General features: G+C 43.3%; 1 protein-coding gene across 1 annotated transcript in view; it reads left to right on the top strand.

The window, feature by feature from the left end:
• Positions 1-18,136, top strand: part of SLC28A2 (solute carrier family 28 member 2) — a 41,005-nt gene extending 22,869 nt beyond the window's left edge. The window contains exons 15-20 of the mRNA XM_058665286.1: positions 445-543; positions 748-859; positions 2,649-2,754; positions 16,451-16,532; positions 17,133-17,142; positions 17,461-18,136. Of these exons, the coding sequence (XP_058521269.1) occupies positions 445-543; positions 748-859; positions 2,649-2,754; positions 16,451-16,532; positions 17,133-17,142; positions 17,461-18,136 (1,085 nt within the window). The remainder of the gene's footprint in view (positions 1-444; positions 544-747; positions 860-2,648; positions 2,755-16,450; positions 16,533-17,132; positions 17,143-17,460) is intronic.
• Positions 18,137-18,909: the final 773 nt, after the last annotated feature.

Below are 18,909 nucleotides of genomic sequence, written 5' to 3'. Positions count from 1 at the left end.
ATTGTTTTAATTCTGATGCCTGACTATGACACATTGCATCTAGATTAGCAATGTGTGCCTTAGACTTACATGAATGTTACCCTCTTTAGCCTATTGGCTCAGAAAAGTCCATCTAATTTTGGTCCAGGTATAAGAATGCAGTCTGAACTGGTGGTCATCAGGTATTTGCACCATTCTGAAGCAACCTAGAGCCTTGCTTGATCCAGATACATCAAGCAAATGCTCACAGAACCACTGAAGTTAGGGTCAGGTGCAAATCCTCGACCTGGGGAAAACCTGACTTAGGAATCCCTCAGGACTAATGAATGTATACACAGCCAGGGCAACACTGACCAGCCCTGGTACGTTTTCTTACTCTACATGCTTATAAAAAGAGGGGATCACTGGATACACATGATTAGCAGATAGAAAAGCGATGGAATTCTTTGGTTTTGTTGTCTGCAGCATCAGTAGTGCCCCAACGAAAGAGTGACATGTCTAAGATTGTGATCAGGGCCCTCTTCACAGGGAGCTGTGTATCCTTTATCAATGCCTGCATCGCAGGTAAGTGCCTCAACTTGGTCTCTTGGCAGAAATCACTTGATCCTTCTCGATCACAGGATCTCTCTCAGAACACTGATTTATTGACCTATCTCACAGATACACAGAAATCACCAAATCTGATCATTTAAATCAACAACAAAAATTACAGAGCTCTGAGGAACATACATACATTCTTTCCCTTGTATCTTTGTCTCTTGTCTCCAGGAATCCTCTATGTACCCCGGGGAGCTGAAAATGACTGTGTCTCCTTCCTAAACACAAGCTTCACCAACAGAACTTATGAGACATACATGTGCTGCAGCGAGCTTTTTCAGAAGTGAGTCAGCCCGAGGACCTCTGCTCCCTGCTCTATCAATGAAAGATGCTATTTAGGGTAATCTTACAGAGGCTAAAAGAGAATATATGAGAAGAGAATTGGGTATCGGTGACAGCCTAGATCTGTGTTCTTTGCTTAGGTGCATCTCAGTATTAGCTCTACTATGCTCAAGTGACAGGTTCTATCTGGGGTACTGAGATGAGAGATAAAGTAACAGTAGAAAAGTAGACAAGAGTGGCTTCACTGACAAGAAGTTACAGTATTAATTATGACTAGAATACAGATACATAATAAGTGAAATCTTGGCAGTGACCATATGTGGCTAAAATCATGGGCTCCTCTTCATCCTTGAGACATAAAAATGACTTTGAGCAGATAAGATTGATAGTATATAGTAGAAAAGTATGATGAGTTCATATGTTATGAATATATGATGAGTTCATATGTTACAAATATAAACATGGTCATCAATTCTAGACTGTGAAAATCAGAAAATATATTATTAAGCTGAAACAACTAGTTTGGGGACACACAAAGGAAGGATCTGAAGAACGAATGTTTGGTCCAAGCAACAGGAGTGTGTATATTGGTATTGATATACAGGTGAGCAAGGAGAATTCTGAGAGATCATAAAATGCCCTGTATGAAACATTGAGGAATTCAGGTTTTGACCTGCAAAATTCTGGCCATCATTTTGCTCAGCTGCAGTTTTTTTTTTCCCAAAGGATCATTCTAGTAGCCAGATGGATATTAGGGAAACCAATGAACACACTATTATAACAGTTCTAGTGATAGAAGATGAGAAATGATACTAAGTGGTTGTAAAGATAGACACACACTTTACTAAGTAAAATCAATAATGTTGGTCATTGGATAGAGGAAAGGGAGAGTGAGGAACAGAAAGAAATCTCAAATAGCTGCCTCTTTTCTAGTTCTGGCAAATGAGTCTAAGGAGGGCCATTCATTCACTGAGAGGAAGCGGCCCAACTTCAGCAATAGGAATAAAGGGGAGAGATCAGGGCTTTCATCAACTTTAGAACTGTTAACTTGGAGAAATCTGTGACATCATCACGTGAAGCTACTCATAAGGCAAATGGGGTGTGGGGTTCAGGAGAGCAATCCAAGATGCAAAAAGCTTTGGAAGTTATTGTTAAGTAAATCATCTGTTCAGTACATAGGTTAAGGGTTAACTGATTAACAGGTTACTAGTCCAAGTAAATGAATGTTACCCTCCCTGTGTTTGTAGGTTATAATAAAGGCAATCAACTCCTCCAAGAAAACAATCCTATTCTTGACTATTAAAGATGAATTATAAACTGGATAGATCATTGAACTTAATCAATCTAAAAGAAATAATGGATATTGGACAGATAATTTCAATCTGAAAAAAACAATGATTTTGTCCAGTTAATTTATACTAATTTAAGTCTGAAATGCTTTTCTTCCTCAAGACAAAGGTAGTCTTGGGATATAACCCTACTTTTTGTAATATAATGAATATTAAATCAATACAGGAGATACATCTTGCCTCCGAGATTTCTGTAAAGGAAATTTCCAAGTGGGTGACAGTTAGGAACTGGGCATAGGCAAAGACACATCACATAGGGTTTCTTCCTAGTATTATCCTGGGTATGAAAGAGAAAATGAATCTAATTGGGTCTAATTTATTTGATCATGACTCATGGATCTATTTATACACTCTTGGTTTTGTTTCTGCTGCTGGATACAATTTATTGACATGTTTTGCTGTATTGTTTTCATCTGCCCTACTATGTATCTCTCGTTTCAGTACTTATCTGAATGGCACCAATTCACCTTCTTTTTCTGGTTCCTGGGAAGACAAGACATTCAGTGCCATGGCGCTTGCCAACTGCTGTGGACTTTACACCAATGCTGTTTGTGTCTAAAGTTGGTTGATCCATTAATACAGCAGCTTTAGTCTCAATAACTTTTTGATGTGGAGGTGCTAATTTACGCAGGAGTCCAATCCTACAATCAACTCTCCAAGATTCCTACTACTAAATGTAAAGGACAGGATCCCATATGAGCTCCGGTTCTTATCCAGGTTGCTCCACTTCCCACCCAGCTCCCTGCTTGTGGCCTGGGAAAGCAGCAGATGATAACTCAAGACCCTGGGCCATCATGGGAGACCCAGAGAAGCTCCTGGCTCCTGGCTTCAGATTGGCTCAGGTCCTGCTGTTGCAGCCATTTAGGGAGTGGACCAAAGGATGGAAGAGCTTTCCCTCTTTCCTTCTTTGTATATATCTGCCTTTCCAAAAAAATAAAAAAACCAATAAAAGTGAGTTAAGGCCAAAAAAAAAAAAAAAAACCCCTAAATGTAAAGGAGTTGTTTGGTTCATTATATTTCATTAATGATATCAGAATTCATCTTTCATTAATTCATATTATTCATGGGCATTATTTAAGCTTTACTTTATAAAAATAGATATTTAATACAAGGTAAATCTTGCTCCTAAATGTCTTCTTAAAAATTGTTAGATGCAGTATAGTATAAATGCAACTGCATGGTGTATATCTGGCAATTGGCTACATTTCTTAGAATTATGAGAATGAGCTAGATATATAATACTAAAGTTACTTTTAAAAGGTACATGAATATTCAGTGATCTGATTGTCACACATTTGTAAACTCCTTAACATCACCTATAGTAAAATAAAACATTATTTCTTGTACACAGACTTCTAAGAAATGTTCATTTCTTAATGACTTTGTTTTGTTGTAATATCAGTCTTATTTGTAACAAATTTATAGGAATCCATTCAAACAGTGGTTTCAGGAGAGAATGGGAGGGCACTTCCGATTCCCAGGGCACATCTGGTAATTTCTCCAGACATGAATAGCTGTTGAACCTCAGAGGATTCTACTGACACCTACTGGATGGAGGTCATGATTGCTGCTCAAGTTTCAGAGCCTCACAACAAACTGTGTGGTCCTCCAACACCATCAGTGCAAGAGGCTGAGAAATTCATCAAAATGTTTAACCTGTCAATAATATTTTCTTTAGGCAGGTGTTTCAAAAGACACAAAAGTTTCTGCAAAAAACTAAACATGGAATTATTATCATGGATCATTATCTACTCAAATAGAAGATTTGAAAACAGGCACTCAAATACACACGCCTGCATGTTCACAGCAGCACTATTCAATGGAGTCGCAAAGTGGAAACAGTGCACATGTCCATCAAGACATAAATGGAAATGCAGATCATAGGATGTACACTCAGGAGAATGTTCTTCAGACACAAAGGTGATGAAGCACCTCAAAAACATTATGTGAAGTGAAAGAAGAGACAAAAGGCTTATTATTATATGATCCATTTATAGAAAACATCCAGCATAGATAAATCCATAACAACACAACACAGATTGCTGGTTGCTAGGGAATAGGGAGAGGAACGCTTAGAGTGATTCCTTAGTGAGTAACGGCGCTTTACTTTGGGGTGCTGGGAACTACATAAATGTGTCGCTGTGCAGCACAGTGAATGCACTAAATGTGACTGAATTGATCATTTGAAAATAGTTATTTTTCTGTTATTGGAATTTCCACTTAATAGAAAATGTTTTAAAAGATGTAGACACTTGTAGCTCATCTAACATAGCTACTCTGTCTCCTCCTTCCTCCCAATTTTCTGAGCTCAGAATCTTTTGATCTTTGATCAGCTTCTATTCCTATCCATGTCCTTCATGTTCCAAACTTGACACTAAAAAGAAAAGGATGCTTCAACGAATTTCCTCCTCAGTTGCAGACCAACTGGAACATTCTGCCTCCTCTCTGAGAGACAGCAGAACCTGATGTTGGTGGTTTGGGCACTAGGCAGGCCTGAGTCTGATTCTGGCTCTGCCTCTTACAGAGGCTGATCATGGGCCAGCTCCTCACCCTTTCTGTGCCTTGGCATCCTCATGTGTAAAACAGGGTTCTGAGACCTCCTTGTAGATTGTGAGGGGACAAGGACACTATCGACCTGAACCCAGTGTAAAGTTAGCTACTGTAATTAAAGAGTTGAGTGCACAGATACCAATTTGTTGAGCTGTGTGTGAAATTTAGTTCACATAAGGAAGCATGTGGGAAGGAGGGACCTTTAGATCTCGTCTTATTGACTAGAGATATCTTTCTGATTCAGTTTTTAATTCTGTTTCTTATTTAGGGCCAATCTAGTCAAAACCTTTGCTCTTAGAGTGCTTAAGTCTAAATTTGGGAAGCATAACAGTCTTATTATGGCTTGTAGAACAATATCAAAAAATGTGCCACAAAAAAGTTTGGCCTAGCTGTACTATCAAAAAATACAATTCTTTATTCTACTGGTAAGAGGTACAGCTAGGCTAGAGATGTGTTTAGTCTGTCAGTGTAAGGAGTCCATTACATTAGTCCAAACAGACTAAGACAGAACCTTTCTGCAGCACTCTACCATACATTTTTCACTTTTCTCTTCAGCAGCACCAGGTCCGTCCCTTAGCACATCCGGCTCCTCTCTTCAGGACCAGAGGTGGGTTTGGCAGGCTGGGGTTAGGGCCTGGTTAGGTCTGGCTGATAGTTGCTGAGGCAGGCCTAGGGGGTTAGACAGGATGGCTTCATGCTACAAGGTCAAAGACCAGAACTGATGGAGGCAATTCTGTTCTCAGCCAAGGACAGCAACCCACATTCAGAAAAGGGGAACTAGTCATAGAGTAGTTTTAACATAAAAATCAGACATGGGAAACATTTGTTATCAATAGGAGAAACTACCCTTGTTATAGTTTATATTTTTCATTAGACACATAACCCTGAACAATTTCTACTTTTTCAAAAAGAGATTTATTTATTTTATTGCAAAGTCAGATATACAGAGAGGAGGAGACACAGAGAGGAAGATCTTCCGTCTGATGGTTCACTCCCTAGTGACCATAATGGCTGGTGTTGTGCCGATCCAAAGCCAGGAGCCAGGAACCTCCTCCAGGTCTCCCACAAGGGTGCAGGGTCCCAAGGCTTTGGGCCATACTCGACTGCTTTCCCAGGCCACAAGCAGCGAGTTGGATGGGAAGTGGAGCTGCTGGGATTAGAACCGGCGTCCATATGGGATCCCGGTATGTCCAAGGTGAGGACTTTAGCCTCTAGGCCACGCCACCTGGCCCAATCTCTGCTTTTAAAAGCTCAACTTTTGCTTTCAATAAAGCAAAACTGTAGTATTTTTTGAAAGCCCCAAATTCACTTTATCACTGTCACAACGTTCATGTCTGTCATATTCATTGGCAGATCCCCCTTGACTATAAAAATCCTTTTCATGTATTTGAAGCAGAAAGCCTAACAGAATATTGAAGTTGTTTAAACAAATATAGAACAGCAAGTTTTCTGCTGAAACTGTATTTCACATGCCAAGAGCTGCTGTCCCCTTGAGGGAAGTAAACATTATGTCTGTGTCACCGAATGCTTCATAAAGAGAGATCGCAGGAGACAGCCCTCTCTTCCATGGTGACAAGACTCAGATTTGAATTATTCATCAAGTGAAGGATATTTTCTTAGTTAATCAAACTCAGAGGATGATACAGCACATTTCCCAATGACTACTATTGTTGAGATATTTGACACCTGAGGGCTCCGGTAAGCAACTCTACAACTGAATGTGCAAACTATCCTTCAGCTACATGACTGTAACTTATAGAACAAGAAACCAATATCAATCTATTCCCTTAGTAGATCCTAGATACAGGTTAAACAAAAGAGCATTTTAAGCTGGCTAGAACACAGAAGACATTGTCACTCATCACACATATTTTTTAAAAGCAAAAACAAACTCTCCTCCATTGTATCAGCATATGCTGCTGAGATGCTGTTGCCACTACTGTGGATTCACTGTGATGCCCTTTGGCTGCCTGGCTGCCACATGCTGTGGTGGAGCACAGCCCTTGGCATTGTCAGACCACTCAGATGTGTCTGGCTGTGTATCAGAGTGCTGACCGAGCACAGTGGTGTCTAATAAAGGTAAAGATAGCATGGACATGCTTGTACCAATCATGCATCACTCACTAAAAGTTTACTTCATTGCTATTCACAGTAACAGACACTGACTGTGTGCTTAATGAATGCCAGACACCACATACGACATGATCAAATCCTCACAAACCCGATGATGTACCTGATAGCCCCTCCTCCAGCTTGTGCCCACAAGCCAAGGGACCTCCACGTGCAGCATGGAGCAGAAGGAAAGCCTGAAGAATGAACCTCCTTGCAAAGCTACCTGAAGGGACTACACACACAGGAGTGAGAGGGATTTAATGTTTAGGGAGGGGTCAACTCAACCGCCTAGAGACAGGAGATAGAAACCAGCTTTGCTCACTCTGCCTCACTTGTAATGGACAGTTCCCAGAGGCAGTAGCTTCATGTGCACTCTGGAAATTCCCTGGAAATCAAGCAAAATAGCTCTTTGCTTGCTGAGAAAACTATAGCCATTGCATAGCACATTTCTATGTATCTGCTCCCACTTCTTTTCTACCTCACTTTCATTTCCCTCTTGCATTTTCTCATCTCAATCTCACAGGTCTATAAAGCATTTATTGCAAATAAATAATTAAATAAAGTAAGTAAATACTTTCTGTTTACCTCAAACTTTCTCAGGAGCGTAAACTATAAAGATTGGTACCAGAGTGGTTTTTAAACTAGCCCTTGGAAAACTGGATCTTGCAGTTTAATAGCCCACATGTCTAAAGGTAGTAGGAACAGTTTTCCTGGGGTGTAAGTGGGGTAGCTAAAATCTCAACCATGCAGTGGCATGTATCAGATTATTCTAGCTTTCACATAGAGTTAACAGCTCTGAAGTGCAGGTGGTAGACTAGACATCAGGATACAAGTAATTGTCACATTTAATTGATATAGAAGTGGTGACAATGATTCATATTATAAAACAGACAGGCTGCTTTGGGAGCATTAGAAATCTTGCAAAGAAGAAAATGATAATTCAAAGCAACCAATTGAACATTTAGAAATCTTGTGAAATTCCAAGGACTCCCAGGATGATCATGAATGAAATTCTAACCTCTTTCAGCAGCAGGCTAGAAGACACTGTTGGAAATCATTTCGGGATCCAGTGCAGCAGATGTGCAAAACTGAACACACTGCTTCAACAGGTCTCCTAGACTAATGTTCAAGACAGGAAAACCAGGATACCTTACAACAAGAAATATTTGTGGGCATGAGTCTCAGAATTTTGAGTTGCTGAGCATCCCTAATCTTCCCCGCCACCACAAGTGGTTCGTTTCCTCTGCACGGAGGAGAACAGAAGCCCTCCTGCCAGGAGACCATAGATGAACTCACCCAGAGCAGGGCTGCAGAAGAGTCCACTTCTCAGGATAAGCCTCCATCGCCCTTTGTTCTGTCTCCATCCAAGAACCTGCATTACTTCTTGGCAAAGCCTGAGCAGGAAATTACTGTTCTTACCATGGAAGACCTTGCAGGACCTGGAAAATATGAGAGGATCAGGAAACAATAGGAGAGAAAAGATCTATAAGGTGTAACACTGGAGAGGGACAGTGTGTGAGTTAGGCTTTTTAAGAATGGATTCCTTGAGGTGATAGTATATAGTCATGAATTCTCATTCAATTTTCTGGCATGTATACTTCAGGCAAATTTAATTAGTTTGTTGCAATGGTTCTTGGAAGTTTGGACAGAAGAAAAGAAGTCCAGAAATTTCTTGGCACTAATGAGGAAGGGATTAAATGTGAGAATATTATAATAGAAAATTGAGACTATTAGAATAGACTTGCTATCCTTTTCCTGAGATATATATTCCAAGAGAACCAAAGGAAATTCCTTTTGTGAAGCAACAAGGGACACATAGTTAAGGTAACCCTGGTGTCTTTGTTCTCCACAGTCAGAGCCAAAGGGGACAATGGCAGTTCAGAGTGGCAGCAACCAGGTAGTAACATTCATTAACAGAGCTAACCATATATAATCATCATCATGGATGCCAAGGCCCAAATGACAATCAAAGTGCCTTGACTTGCAAGGGAGTTTGGCAATTAGATTGGGATGCTACTAAGATTGAAATATAGGGCCAGTCAGGATATTGTTTGACTTGTAAAATAAAAAAAATAAGTGCATTAAGGTGAACAGCAAGCTGCCATTAATGACTGTAACAGAACACTGTTTATCCCTCAACTGATTTCCAACTCTAAGTTGGTGCATGAACCTGGAATCCAGTGATTGATGGGGAGGCTGGGACCCCCTTAGAAAAAAGCTCCAACACTACCATAGGTATATAAATTGAATATTTTTTTTTAAAGATTTATTCATTTTATTACAGCCAGATATACACAGAGGAGGAGAGACAGAGAGGAAGATCTTCCGTCCGATGATTCACTCCCCAAGTGAGCTGCAACGGGCCGGTGCTGCGCCGATCCGATGCCGGGAACCTGGAACCACTTCCCGGTCTCCCACGCGGGTGCAGGAACCCAAAGCTGTGGGCCGTCCTCGACTGCTTTCCCAGGCCACAAGCAGGGAGCTGGATGGGAAGTGGAGCTGCCGGGATTAGAACCGGCGCCCATATGGGATCCCGGGGCTTTCAAGCCGAGGACTTTAGCCACTAGGCCACGCCGCCGAGCCCATAAATTGAATATTTTTATAATCCATCCCTAAAATGACAAGTGCCATTTTTACAAAATAACAACCATTCCGGGTACAGGAGAACATCTAGACATTTTGAAAATGAATATGAAAGGACCTGAAATGCCATGATGTCCTGCAGTTAGGCTGGGATATTACTGAGTTAAGGTAATGAATGTAAAGTATCTACCGTTTCCAAACTCATCTTGAGTTTACTTTACTAGTCGTCAGAGCTATGGTTGAAACATACATATTCAAAAGTTAGGGAAATCCTCCCTTTGATTTCCTGACATATGGAGAAACTTCTACATGGCAGGAAAGGCCAAACAGCAGCCCTACTGCTGGTCAGGGGGACATAGAACATGTCAAATCTCAAGCTGAATTGCACCAATATGAAAGACTTAAGGTTTCCAGGGCTGGTATTAGCCACTGTGTCCTCAATGGAATGATTCTTTTTTTTTTTTTTTCAATTGCAAAGCCAGATATATAGACAGGAGGAGGAGAGAGAGCAAGATCCTCCGTCTGATGATTCACTCCCCAAGCGACCACAGTGGCCAGAACTGAGTCGATCCGAAGCCAGGAGCTCTTCTGGGTCTCAAATGCGGGTGCAGGGTCCCAAGGCTTTGGGCCATCCTCGATTGCTTTCCCAGGCCACAAGCAGTAAGCTGGATGGGAACTGGTGCCTTTAAGGGATCCCAGCAAGTTCAAGGTGAGGATTTTAGCCGCTAGGCCACCACGCCAGGTGCCAATGAAATGATTCTTAAAAATCCACACCAGGAATAGACTATCTTCAGAATCTCAACTAAGTGGTTGTCTCAGTTGCATTCTTGCAGTATCATTATTAGAGCAAATAACACAACTCTGGTATTGGATCCAGGCTACCGATTTGGAAAATGCTTTATTCCAGATCATGGAATGATAAATTCATCCAGTAAAGGACAAGACAGTAAATACTTTAGCAGTTGCAGGTCTTATAATCCCTGTTGTGCCTATTTAACTCTGCCTAACTGAATGAACATGGTTGTGTTCCAATAAAAATTTCTTTATAAAACCAGGTAGGAGGCCAAATCTGGCCTCAACACTGCAATTTGCCAAACCCCTGTTCTAAATCTCCATCAACTAGGAGAATCACAGTATTTTCTTGACCAGAATAGCAGTACACTTGGCTGTTTTGGCATCATGGCTATGTTAACTCTGCTGGTCTCTGTCAAAATACAGTCTATATTGATTTCCATCACCTTGATTTCCTATTTTTTTTAAAGATTTATTTGTTTTTATTAGAAAGGCAGATCCAATTTATGGCGGGAAGGAGAGATAGAAAGCTCTTCTATCCCCTGGTTGACTCTCCAAGTGGCCACAGCAGCTGGAGCTGAGCTGATCCAAAGGCAGAAGCTAGGAGCCTCTTCCAGGTCTCCCATGTGGGTGCAGGGTCCCAAGGCTTTGGGTTATCCTCTGTTGCTTTCCCTGGCCATAATCAGGGAGCTAAATGGGAAGTGGAATGGCCAGGACACAAACTGGCACCCATATGGGATCCTGGAAATTGCAAGGTGAGGATTTAGTCACTGAGACATCATGCCAGGCCCATCACCTTGATTTCTCACAGCAGGATATGCTAGTTCCATTTCCTTGTATCATGCTATCTGGATCTGGGAAGCAGACAGCATCAAGTACTCTACATGCCTTTACCTTTTTGGTTGGTGATATATTTTGTTTTTTTCTTTGCCTTCAACTGCCATAAAGTACAATCTGCATCAACAGGGATGGGAATTGCAACACACAGAATTTACACGCCACTATTTCTCTACTTCTCTGCAGCTTCAAATCACAGTGAAAATTCCTTAGAAAACAAGGTCTCAGGCAAATGCTTCTGTTCCAAATGCTCTGTGAGAGTCCCATGCTAGGCAGACATGGACAGGGAAGAAGGGAAAACAAAAGCAAGGAATACCAGAGCTGAGGGACACATACTTGCCAGTCTTTACTTCATCGGGCACCTCTGCAGCATGGGCCTCAAACTAGCCTTCCACTATGAAACACATCTCTTCTATTCCCACAGATGTTCTTATTCTCCTCCCTCCCTGGCTGCCTGCTGCTCAGCCCTTCTTCACGCACTGGTGCTTATCTGCTGGGTATTTCAATGCTGGCCTTTCTTGGAGGAGTAACTCAAACCACTAGGTTAAATGCGCACTCACTCCTTACGCCTTGATTCATGAAGCAACTCTGTGGACCCACATGGTTCTCCTAAGATCCTAGAGGTACATTTTCAACACTTTAGTGAACAGTTCCACCTGCATACTCCAGTGGCACCTCAAATTTAATGTGTTCAGAACCAAACTCAAATCCACATACATTTAGAGTTTGTCTTTTCTCAGTCCTAAGTTAGACTATCGGTATACAATGTCAAATGACATCATACATCCTCCCTGCATTCTCCATTGCTTATAAATATTATGGGAATTCTCAGTGACCTTTAAAAGTCCTTTAACCATTCCACATTAAATTTCCCTTCACATTCTATTGATCCTCTCTCTCCCTCTCAAATACATATTTGTTTAGTGAGTTGAGGGTAGAATGACAAAAAGACTGACAATGATACAAACAAATTTTCCATCCAATGATTCACCCCATGGCTGAATCCGGCCAAAACAAGGAGGAGCCCAGAATCGCATGAGTCTCTCACATGGGGAACAGGAAACAAACAACATGAGCCATCATCTGCTGCCTCCCAGACGTGTTAGAAAGAAGTTGGAGAGCAGGAAGAGGTGGCAGAACTAATGGGCTCTCTAAAATAGCATGTGGGTGTCCCATGAACCCTCAGAGCCACAAGCCTGCCCCTGAGTCTCTCCTTACCCTTTCTCCCCTGGACCACCATAGGTACTTCCTAATTGTATTAATCCATCTTACATCATTACCAGCAGCATGCTCTTCCGAAAACTAGTCTGGTTATGCTGAGGTCTTGCTTAAAATCCCTCAAGGACTCCTCACTGTCTGCAGGACAATTCTTTTTTTTTTTTTTAAGATTTATTTATTTTTTTATTACAAAGTCAGATATACAGAGAGGAGGAGAGACAGAGAGGAAGATCTTCCATCCAATGATTCACTCCCCAAGTGAGCCGCAACGGCCGGTGCATGCCGATCCGAAGCTGGGAACCAGGAACCTCTTCTGGGTCTCCCACACGGGTGCAGGGTCCCAAAGCTTTGGGCCGTCCTCAACTGCTTTCCCAGGCCACAAGCAGGGAGCTGGATGGGAAGTGGAGCTGCCGGGATTAGAACCGGTGCCCATATGGGACCCCGGGGCATTCAAGGCGAGGACTTTAGCCGCTAGGCCACGCCACCGGGCCCTGCAGGACAATTCTAATCTCCTAGACTTGGCAGAAGAGACTCTTTATGACAAGGCACCTGCACAATGTTCCTTTTTTACCATTGCCATATTTCTCTTTGCTTTCTAGAAACCTCACACTGTGTTGTAATATCCAAAGTGGTAGGCTTGCTCAATTAAAGGCATTCTCTTTGACCATGATTTGTTAACATCACTGTGGTATCAGTTAAATTTGGACATTTTTAGGATTAAAATGGAAGGGGTGAGGTTCTCACTTGCCATCCCAACTCAGGTTTCCTAGTAGCAGGACTGAAATAGCCACACAGCAGGGAAGACTCATGCAGAGGGAGCCTGCTAACACTGGAAGCATCCCTGCTTCCTGTTGAGATACAGCCCAACACTCTTAGTTTGCTTGCTGTTAACACATGGGTGGAGGTCTTTTCCATTGTTACCTGGAAAGCTCAGGCTTATACCACAGAACTCTATTTTTTACTGGCAGGGCTGACACAGCTGGTCACTCTATTTAATATACATCTCCATGACAAGCCTTCTGCTCCTCCTGGTGTTTCCCTGGCTGCCTTCTCACTGTCTAGTGTCTGTTCTGAGTAGGATGTAGTGAGTTTGGAAGGCTAGCATCTCCCTTCTAAAAGCCCATTGAAATATTCAATAGAGTCAATAGTGGAAAAACAATTTATTTCTAATGAAATTCACAGTTAGCAGCATCTCAAAAGTAGAAGCCCACACAATTTCAGCTAGCAATTATAATGTGATTAGATTGAAAAGAGTAGTATCGTCAGATAGAAGGCTCAGTTTCTGGTCAGAGAAAGCAGTGGAAGATGGCCCTAAGCCTTCAGACTCTGCACCCATGTGGCAGAACAGAAGATTTTCCTGTCTTTGGATCAGCTCAGCTCCGGCCATTGCGGTCATATGGGTAGTGAAACAGAGGATAGCGGATCTTTGTTTCTTCTTTTGGGAATCTGGCTTTCTAATACAAATAAATAAATGTTAAATTTTTAATGTTAATTTTTTTTTAAAAAGAAGAGAGTAGCATTCTCAGAAGGCAGCTTATCTACAAGGAACCCCCTCGGTCACCTCCACAGCCTCTTTGTACCACAGAGAGCAAGGCAGTGCTGCTCTGGTCAAGAGGGTGAGGTGGGTCCTACACATTCTGAACCAGCCAGAAGTAGCTTTTGGTCCTTCTTTCCTGATACTGGCTCTGCTGCTAGCCTCAACCACTGAGGTTTGCTACAGTCTGCCATGAACACTTGCAGAGGAGACCGCTGTGTGTGTCCTAGGAGCAGTGCACAAAGCTCCCAGCTGTGGCTTCTGCCTCCTCCCAGTGCAGTCACAGCCCCGCCTGTGGGGCTCACTCATCACCTCCAGCTGCACCCAGCCTCGTGGCCATGCCAGCTTTAGCCCACGCCATCTGCTGCTTGCCTACCCTCACCCATTCCTCCTCTCCTGACATCCTGCCCTTTCCCATTTGGCCTTTGGCCAACCAAGTCCTGCCAGGGATGTCATTCAGCCCAAATACATACTCTAAAAAACAATATCTGTAGATACAACCTTTTGGGCTGGTTTCAGTCCCTGCATCCTTTCTTGGGAAGTTATCTGCCCTCTGTCCAAGCTCAGGACCAACAGAAAGACAAATGAGTTGTATGGACAGGTATTTCTAGGAATGAGAGAAAAGTCTGTAATTCTGTTAAAATTCTCCCCCCTCGTCCTCCCAGCACAGAGGCTTCTACATGCAGAAGTCTTGGCAGCATGCCATGCCCACTTTCACCAAGGACACAGAACTGAAATGAAGAGGAAGGCACTGTGTGCACGGCACCCGAGAACAAAGACATGGCACATACAGGTGTTGGATCGAGGAACAACCACCCAGAGACTGTTCATATTGAGCACATGAGCAATGCAACCTAACAAATAGTTAAATATAGTTCTGCTAAGACAGCCAGAGTTCTCACCAGCAGGACAGATGAAACATGGAAAGTGGCAACAGCTAACAAAGCTCAGAAATGCTGGGAGGGAATTAGAAACATTGGCAAAAAATGATGGATATGTTTACTGAAAACTATTGAACCCCAAAGGCCTGCATTGCATGACTTGACCAAATTCAGGCACCAACTCCAGCAGCATAAAGCTGTGGCCCTAAGATGACCCCAACCCTTGCTAAAATGCCTACCTCAGAAGCTCAATATTTCTAGGAAAACTCACTATGCAAGTAACCCATTCAAGTTCTGGGTCTGCTTCTTGATTGAGCAGAGAGGTCACTGTCACAGTCTTTTTTTTTTTTTTTTTGCAGCACCTAGGAGAGTAGAGGGAACCTTTTCTAGAGTAGTGGCTCCCTGAGCAAAGGCAAGTGAATTAAATGAATATTCAATGGATATAGAGACATGCTAACATGGGGACCACATGTTATGGCAATAAGGTTACCCTCCTCCTGGGACAGAGAAAATGGCATTAAAATCAGGGAAAGGTTAATGCCCTGACATGTGCACATGCTCAGTTGTCCTGCCTGTAGTCATGAGAGTCGAGCTAGATTCTTGTTTTGGCTGAAGCCACCTTGAAAACAGGTGCCTGCCTTCCCTTCAAGGGGCTTACACATATGGATAAGGGTCTCTTACATCCCAGAAGCATCTCGCCCAAGACCCCAGGGTCCTGGCTTTGAAGCGGAATCATCAAGGAGAAGGCTTGACCCCCAGGCACTGTGGGGGACACAGATCCTTAACCTTGACAACTGCTAGTTAACAAACACAGTGGCCTACCTTCATTTACACTGACTGCTCTCTTCAACTCTGCCTTTCAAACAAGCAACTATTTTTGAAAAGAATGTCAGAAGGATAGAGACCATACCTTTTCTCTCAATACAGCCTTTTCCTTTTTAAGTTCACCACAGTTTCTATTTCTTCAGCTTAAGCAGCTTCACATTTTCCACAAATTCAATGATCTACAATATGTATGCACAGCACATAAAGCTACTTCAAATTTATTACTTCTGTTTGATCCTACAGAGCATTTTAGTTTCAAGGAAATTTATATTTGAACTTTCCTGCATAATTAGGAGTTATGAAATGCTGACTTCACTGCTCTGACTGCAGCAGTGGGGTGTGGGATAGACAACTGGGCAGCAGAGAGAGAAATATGGAACAAAATGCTGGAGATCACTGCAATAGCTACTGCATTCCTGGTTTTAATCTACTGTATTCTCTTTTACTGAAAGCTCCCACGTTTGGGAGTAATGTAGACAACATTTACAGTTTTGAATAATGGTTTATAATGTAGGTACTAACTTCAAAAGAGAGTATTGTAAATTCCGAGTTGTCCATCTTCCTATGTGCTTATTTTTGCACAGTGAACAGCGTAATATTTTTGTCATTTCATGAGATGTTATAATACTCTCAAATTCCTGTTGCATAAAATTTGTATTTTTTACACTGTATATCATATTTTTGTAACTATTTTTTTTAAAAAAAGGATTTATTTTATTTTTACTTGATTGTTGAGTCATACAGAGAAGGACAGAGAGAGGAGAGATATCTTGCATCCGTTGTTTCCCTCTCCAAATGGCCACGATGGCCGGAGCTGAGCCAACCCGAAGCCAGCAGCCAAGAGCTTCCTCTGGGTATCCCACGTGGGTGAACAGGCCCAACACTTGAGTAATGCTCTTTTGCTCCCCCAGGCTTTAAAAAGGGAGCTGGATCGGAAGTGGAGCAGCCGATTCTCAAATTGCCTATATGGAATGCTGGTGCCAAAGGCAGAAGGTCAGCCTAGTATGCCACTTAGCCTACTATAGTGCCCCTAACATACTTTTTTTTCTACTTATAATTCTATTGTTACCTTTTCGGGAGTAATCCTCAATCACAAAACAGACTTCGAATAGCTTAACTCTTAGAGTGCAATTTTTAAAATCTGCATAGGTGGCAATATTGGTCCATGTTGTTTTTAGATTTATCCCCAAATATATTCTTATATATATAATCCATGTCTCCATTTATATAATCCACAAATTAATGTCTATTGTAAAAACAAACAAGAGAATATACGTGATTAAATGATAATATCCTTTTATCCATTCTCTTGAATCCCACTCCTTTCCTGAAATAATTGCTGTTAATATTTGGTATGTTCCAACCATGCAGACCTGTACACAGGTATCTGCAAGCATCAATACCTACGTATACACGAGCACCCTTCAAAAATTTGGTGTTAATTTGTATTAAAAGAGAAGTTCCTTTCGGTATATCTTTGAAATTCATGTAATTTCTAAAATTAGTATGTTCTTCCCATGGGAGGATTTCAAAAATCCACCAAAATAAGGATCCCAAAAATCCACCAAAATAAGCTTCTCCTTTCGTTTTCAGGCTTCTGGAGGTACCCTCTTACATGTGTATACCTCTTCCCAAGATTCATCTGTTCATTTGAAAGGCAGAGATCTTTCTGTCTCTCCTTCTCTCTGTATATCTGCCTTTCCAATAATGGATAAATAAATCTTTGACAAGAAAAAAGAGAAAGCAAGTAAGCAAGCGTCATGGAGAGAGAGAGGAAAGTATTGCATCTGCTCGTTCACTTCCCAAATGGTCACAACGGCCAGGGCTGGGTCAGGCCAAAGCCAGAGGACGCAAGCTGGACGCGGGCATCCCGCGTGGGCACACGGGACACGCACTCGTGGCTTTCCAGGCCCTTCCACAGGAAGCTGGCTGGGAAGAGGCGCAGCCTGGACTCGGAGTCCACGCGGGAAGCCGACATCCCCGCTGTGGGCCTAAGCGGCTGCGCCCCTGTGTGTGTCGACACCGCATGTCTGTGGGAACAGCGAGATTTTATCAGCCACGGTGCTGGCGCGGAGACACAGTCCATACACGACCTGCGTAGGCTGACCACAGTTAGCCACGACCGGAAGCGGGTTACCGTGGGGTTCACGGGGTTCCAGGCCGGCAGAGGGCTGAGGAACACACGCGCGGGGGTCGCGGGGGTCGCGGGGGTCGCGGGGGTCGCGGGGGTCGCGGGGGTCGCGGGGGTCGCGGGGGTCGCGGGGGTCGCGGGGGTCCCTGACACTGGACTGACGGCATGTGGAGACACCACAGAACCTGGGACCAGGCTCACCCGGGCTGTGGGAACCCTCTCGGACCGCCGGGGATACTCACTGGGAAGACGCCCTGCGGGAGGCCGTGGCCACTGGAGCGCAGGGGGCGAGCACCCCGGGACCCCTCAACCCACAGAAGGCCGCCCCGGAACCAGCAGGGGCCGCTTCCTCCCCGGCGTCCCTGCGGCGCCCTCTGCTGGACGTGTTGGCGTCGTCCCGGCGCCCGCAGGGTCGTGGAAGGTGCAGGCGGATGGGCACAAGCTCAGCCTTCGCTCAGAGTCTTAGAGAATTCTCCAGGTTGATAACATCGATAATAATTGTATGATATTTCGTGAGTCCTAACAGCATGCATCGATGGACATTTAGACCTTTGTCAGTAAGCGACCATCTTAATAATATTACTTCGTATAGACAACAAACAAACAAAATTGTTAGGGCCTGTTCCTTGGCATAGCAAACTAAGCCCCCACCCTCAGGGCCCTGCTTGGTGTCCCGGCTCCTCCATTTCTAATCCTGCTTCCTGCTTATAGCCTGGGAAAGCAGCAGAGGGTGATTCAAGTCCTTGGGCCCCTACACCTGCGTGGGAGACCCAGAAAATGCTCCTGGCTCCAGACTCACCGAGCTCCAGCTGTTGTGGACATTTGGGGAATGACCCAGGGGACGGAAGAAGTCTCCGATTCGCCTTCTTTCTGTAACTCCACCTTTCTGTAACTCCAGCTACAAAAATGAATTGCCTGTTTGAAACGCAGAGTTCCAGTAGGGAGAGAAGGAAGGAAGGAGACGGAGATTTTGATCAGCTTTTTTTTTTTTTTTTTAACCAAATAGTTGCAAAGGCCAAGGCAGAAGCCAGGAGCGTGGAAATTCAACCCTCCACACCGTCCCACACTCCATCCCTCCTCCACTGCGTTGCAGGGGCCAGCACTTGGGCCATTTTCTGCTACTTTCTCAGCTTTGTTGACAGGGAATGGATCAGAATAGAAGCCGTTGGAACTGGACTCTTACCGGATTCTGGTATCACGGGCTGTGGCTTATTCACTACTACACAAGGCCCCTCTTAG

The sequence above is a fragment of the Ochotona princeps genome, chromosome 6 (assembly GCF_030435755.1).
Source record: "Ochotona princeps isolate mOchPri1 chromosome 6, mOchPri1.hap1, whole genome shotgun sequence".
In the NCBI taxonomy this organism is placed as follows: Eukaryota; Metazoa; Chordata; class Mammalia; order Lagomorpha; family Ochotonidae; genus Ochotona; species Ochotona princeps.
The sequence above is the reverse complement of the archived record's forward strand: the minus strand, read 5'-3'. Positions and strand labels throughout refer to the sequence as shown.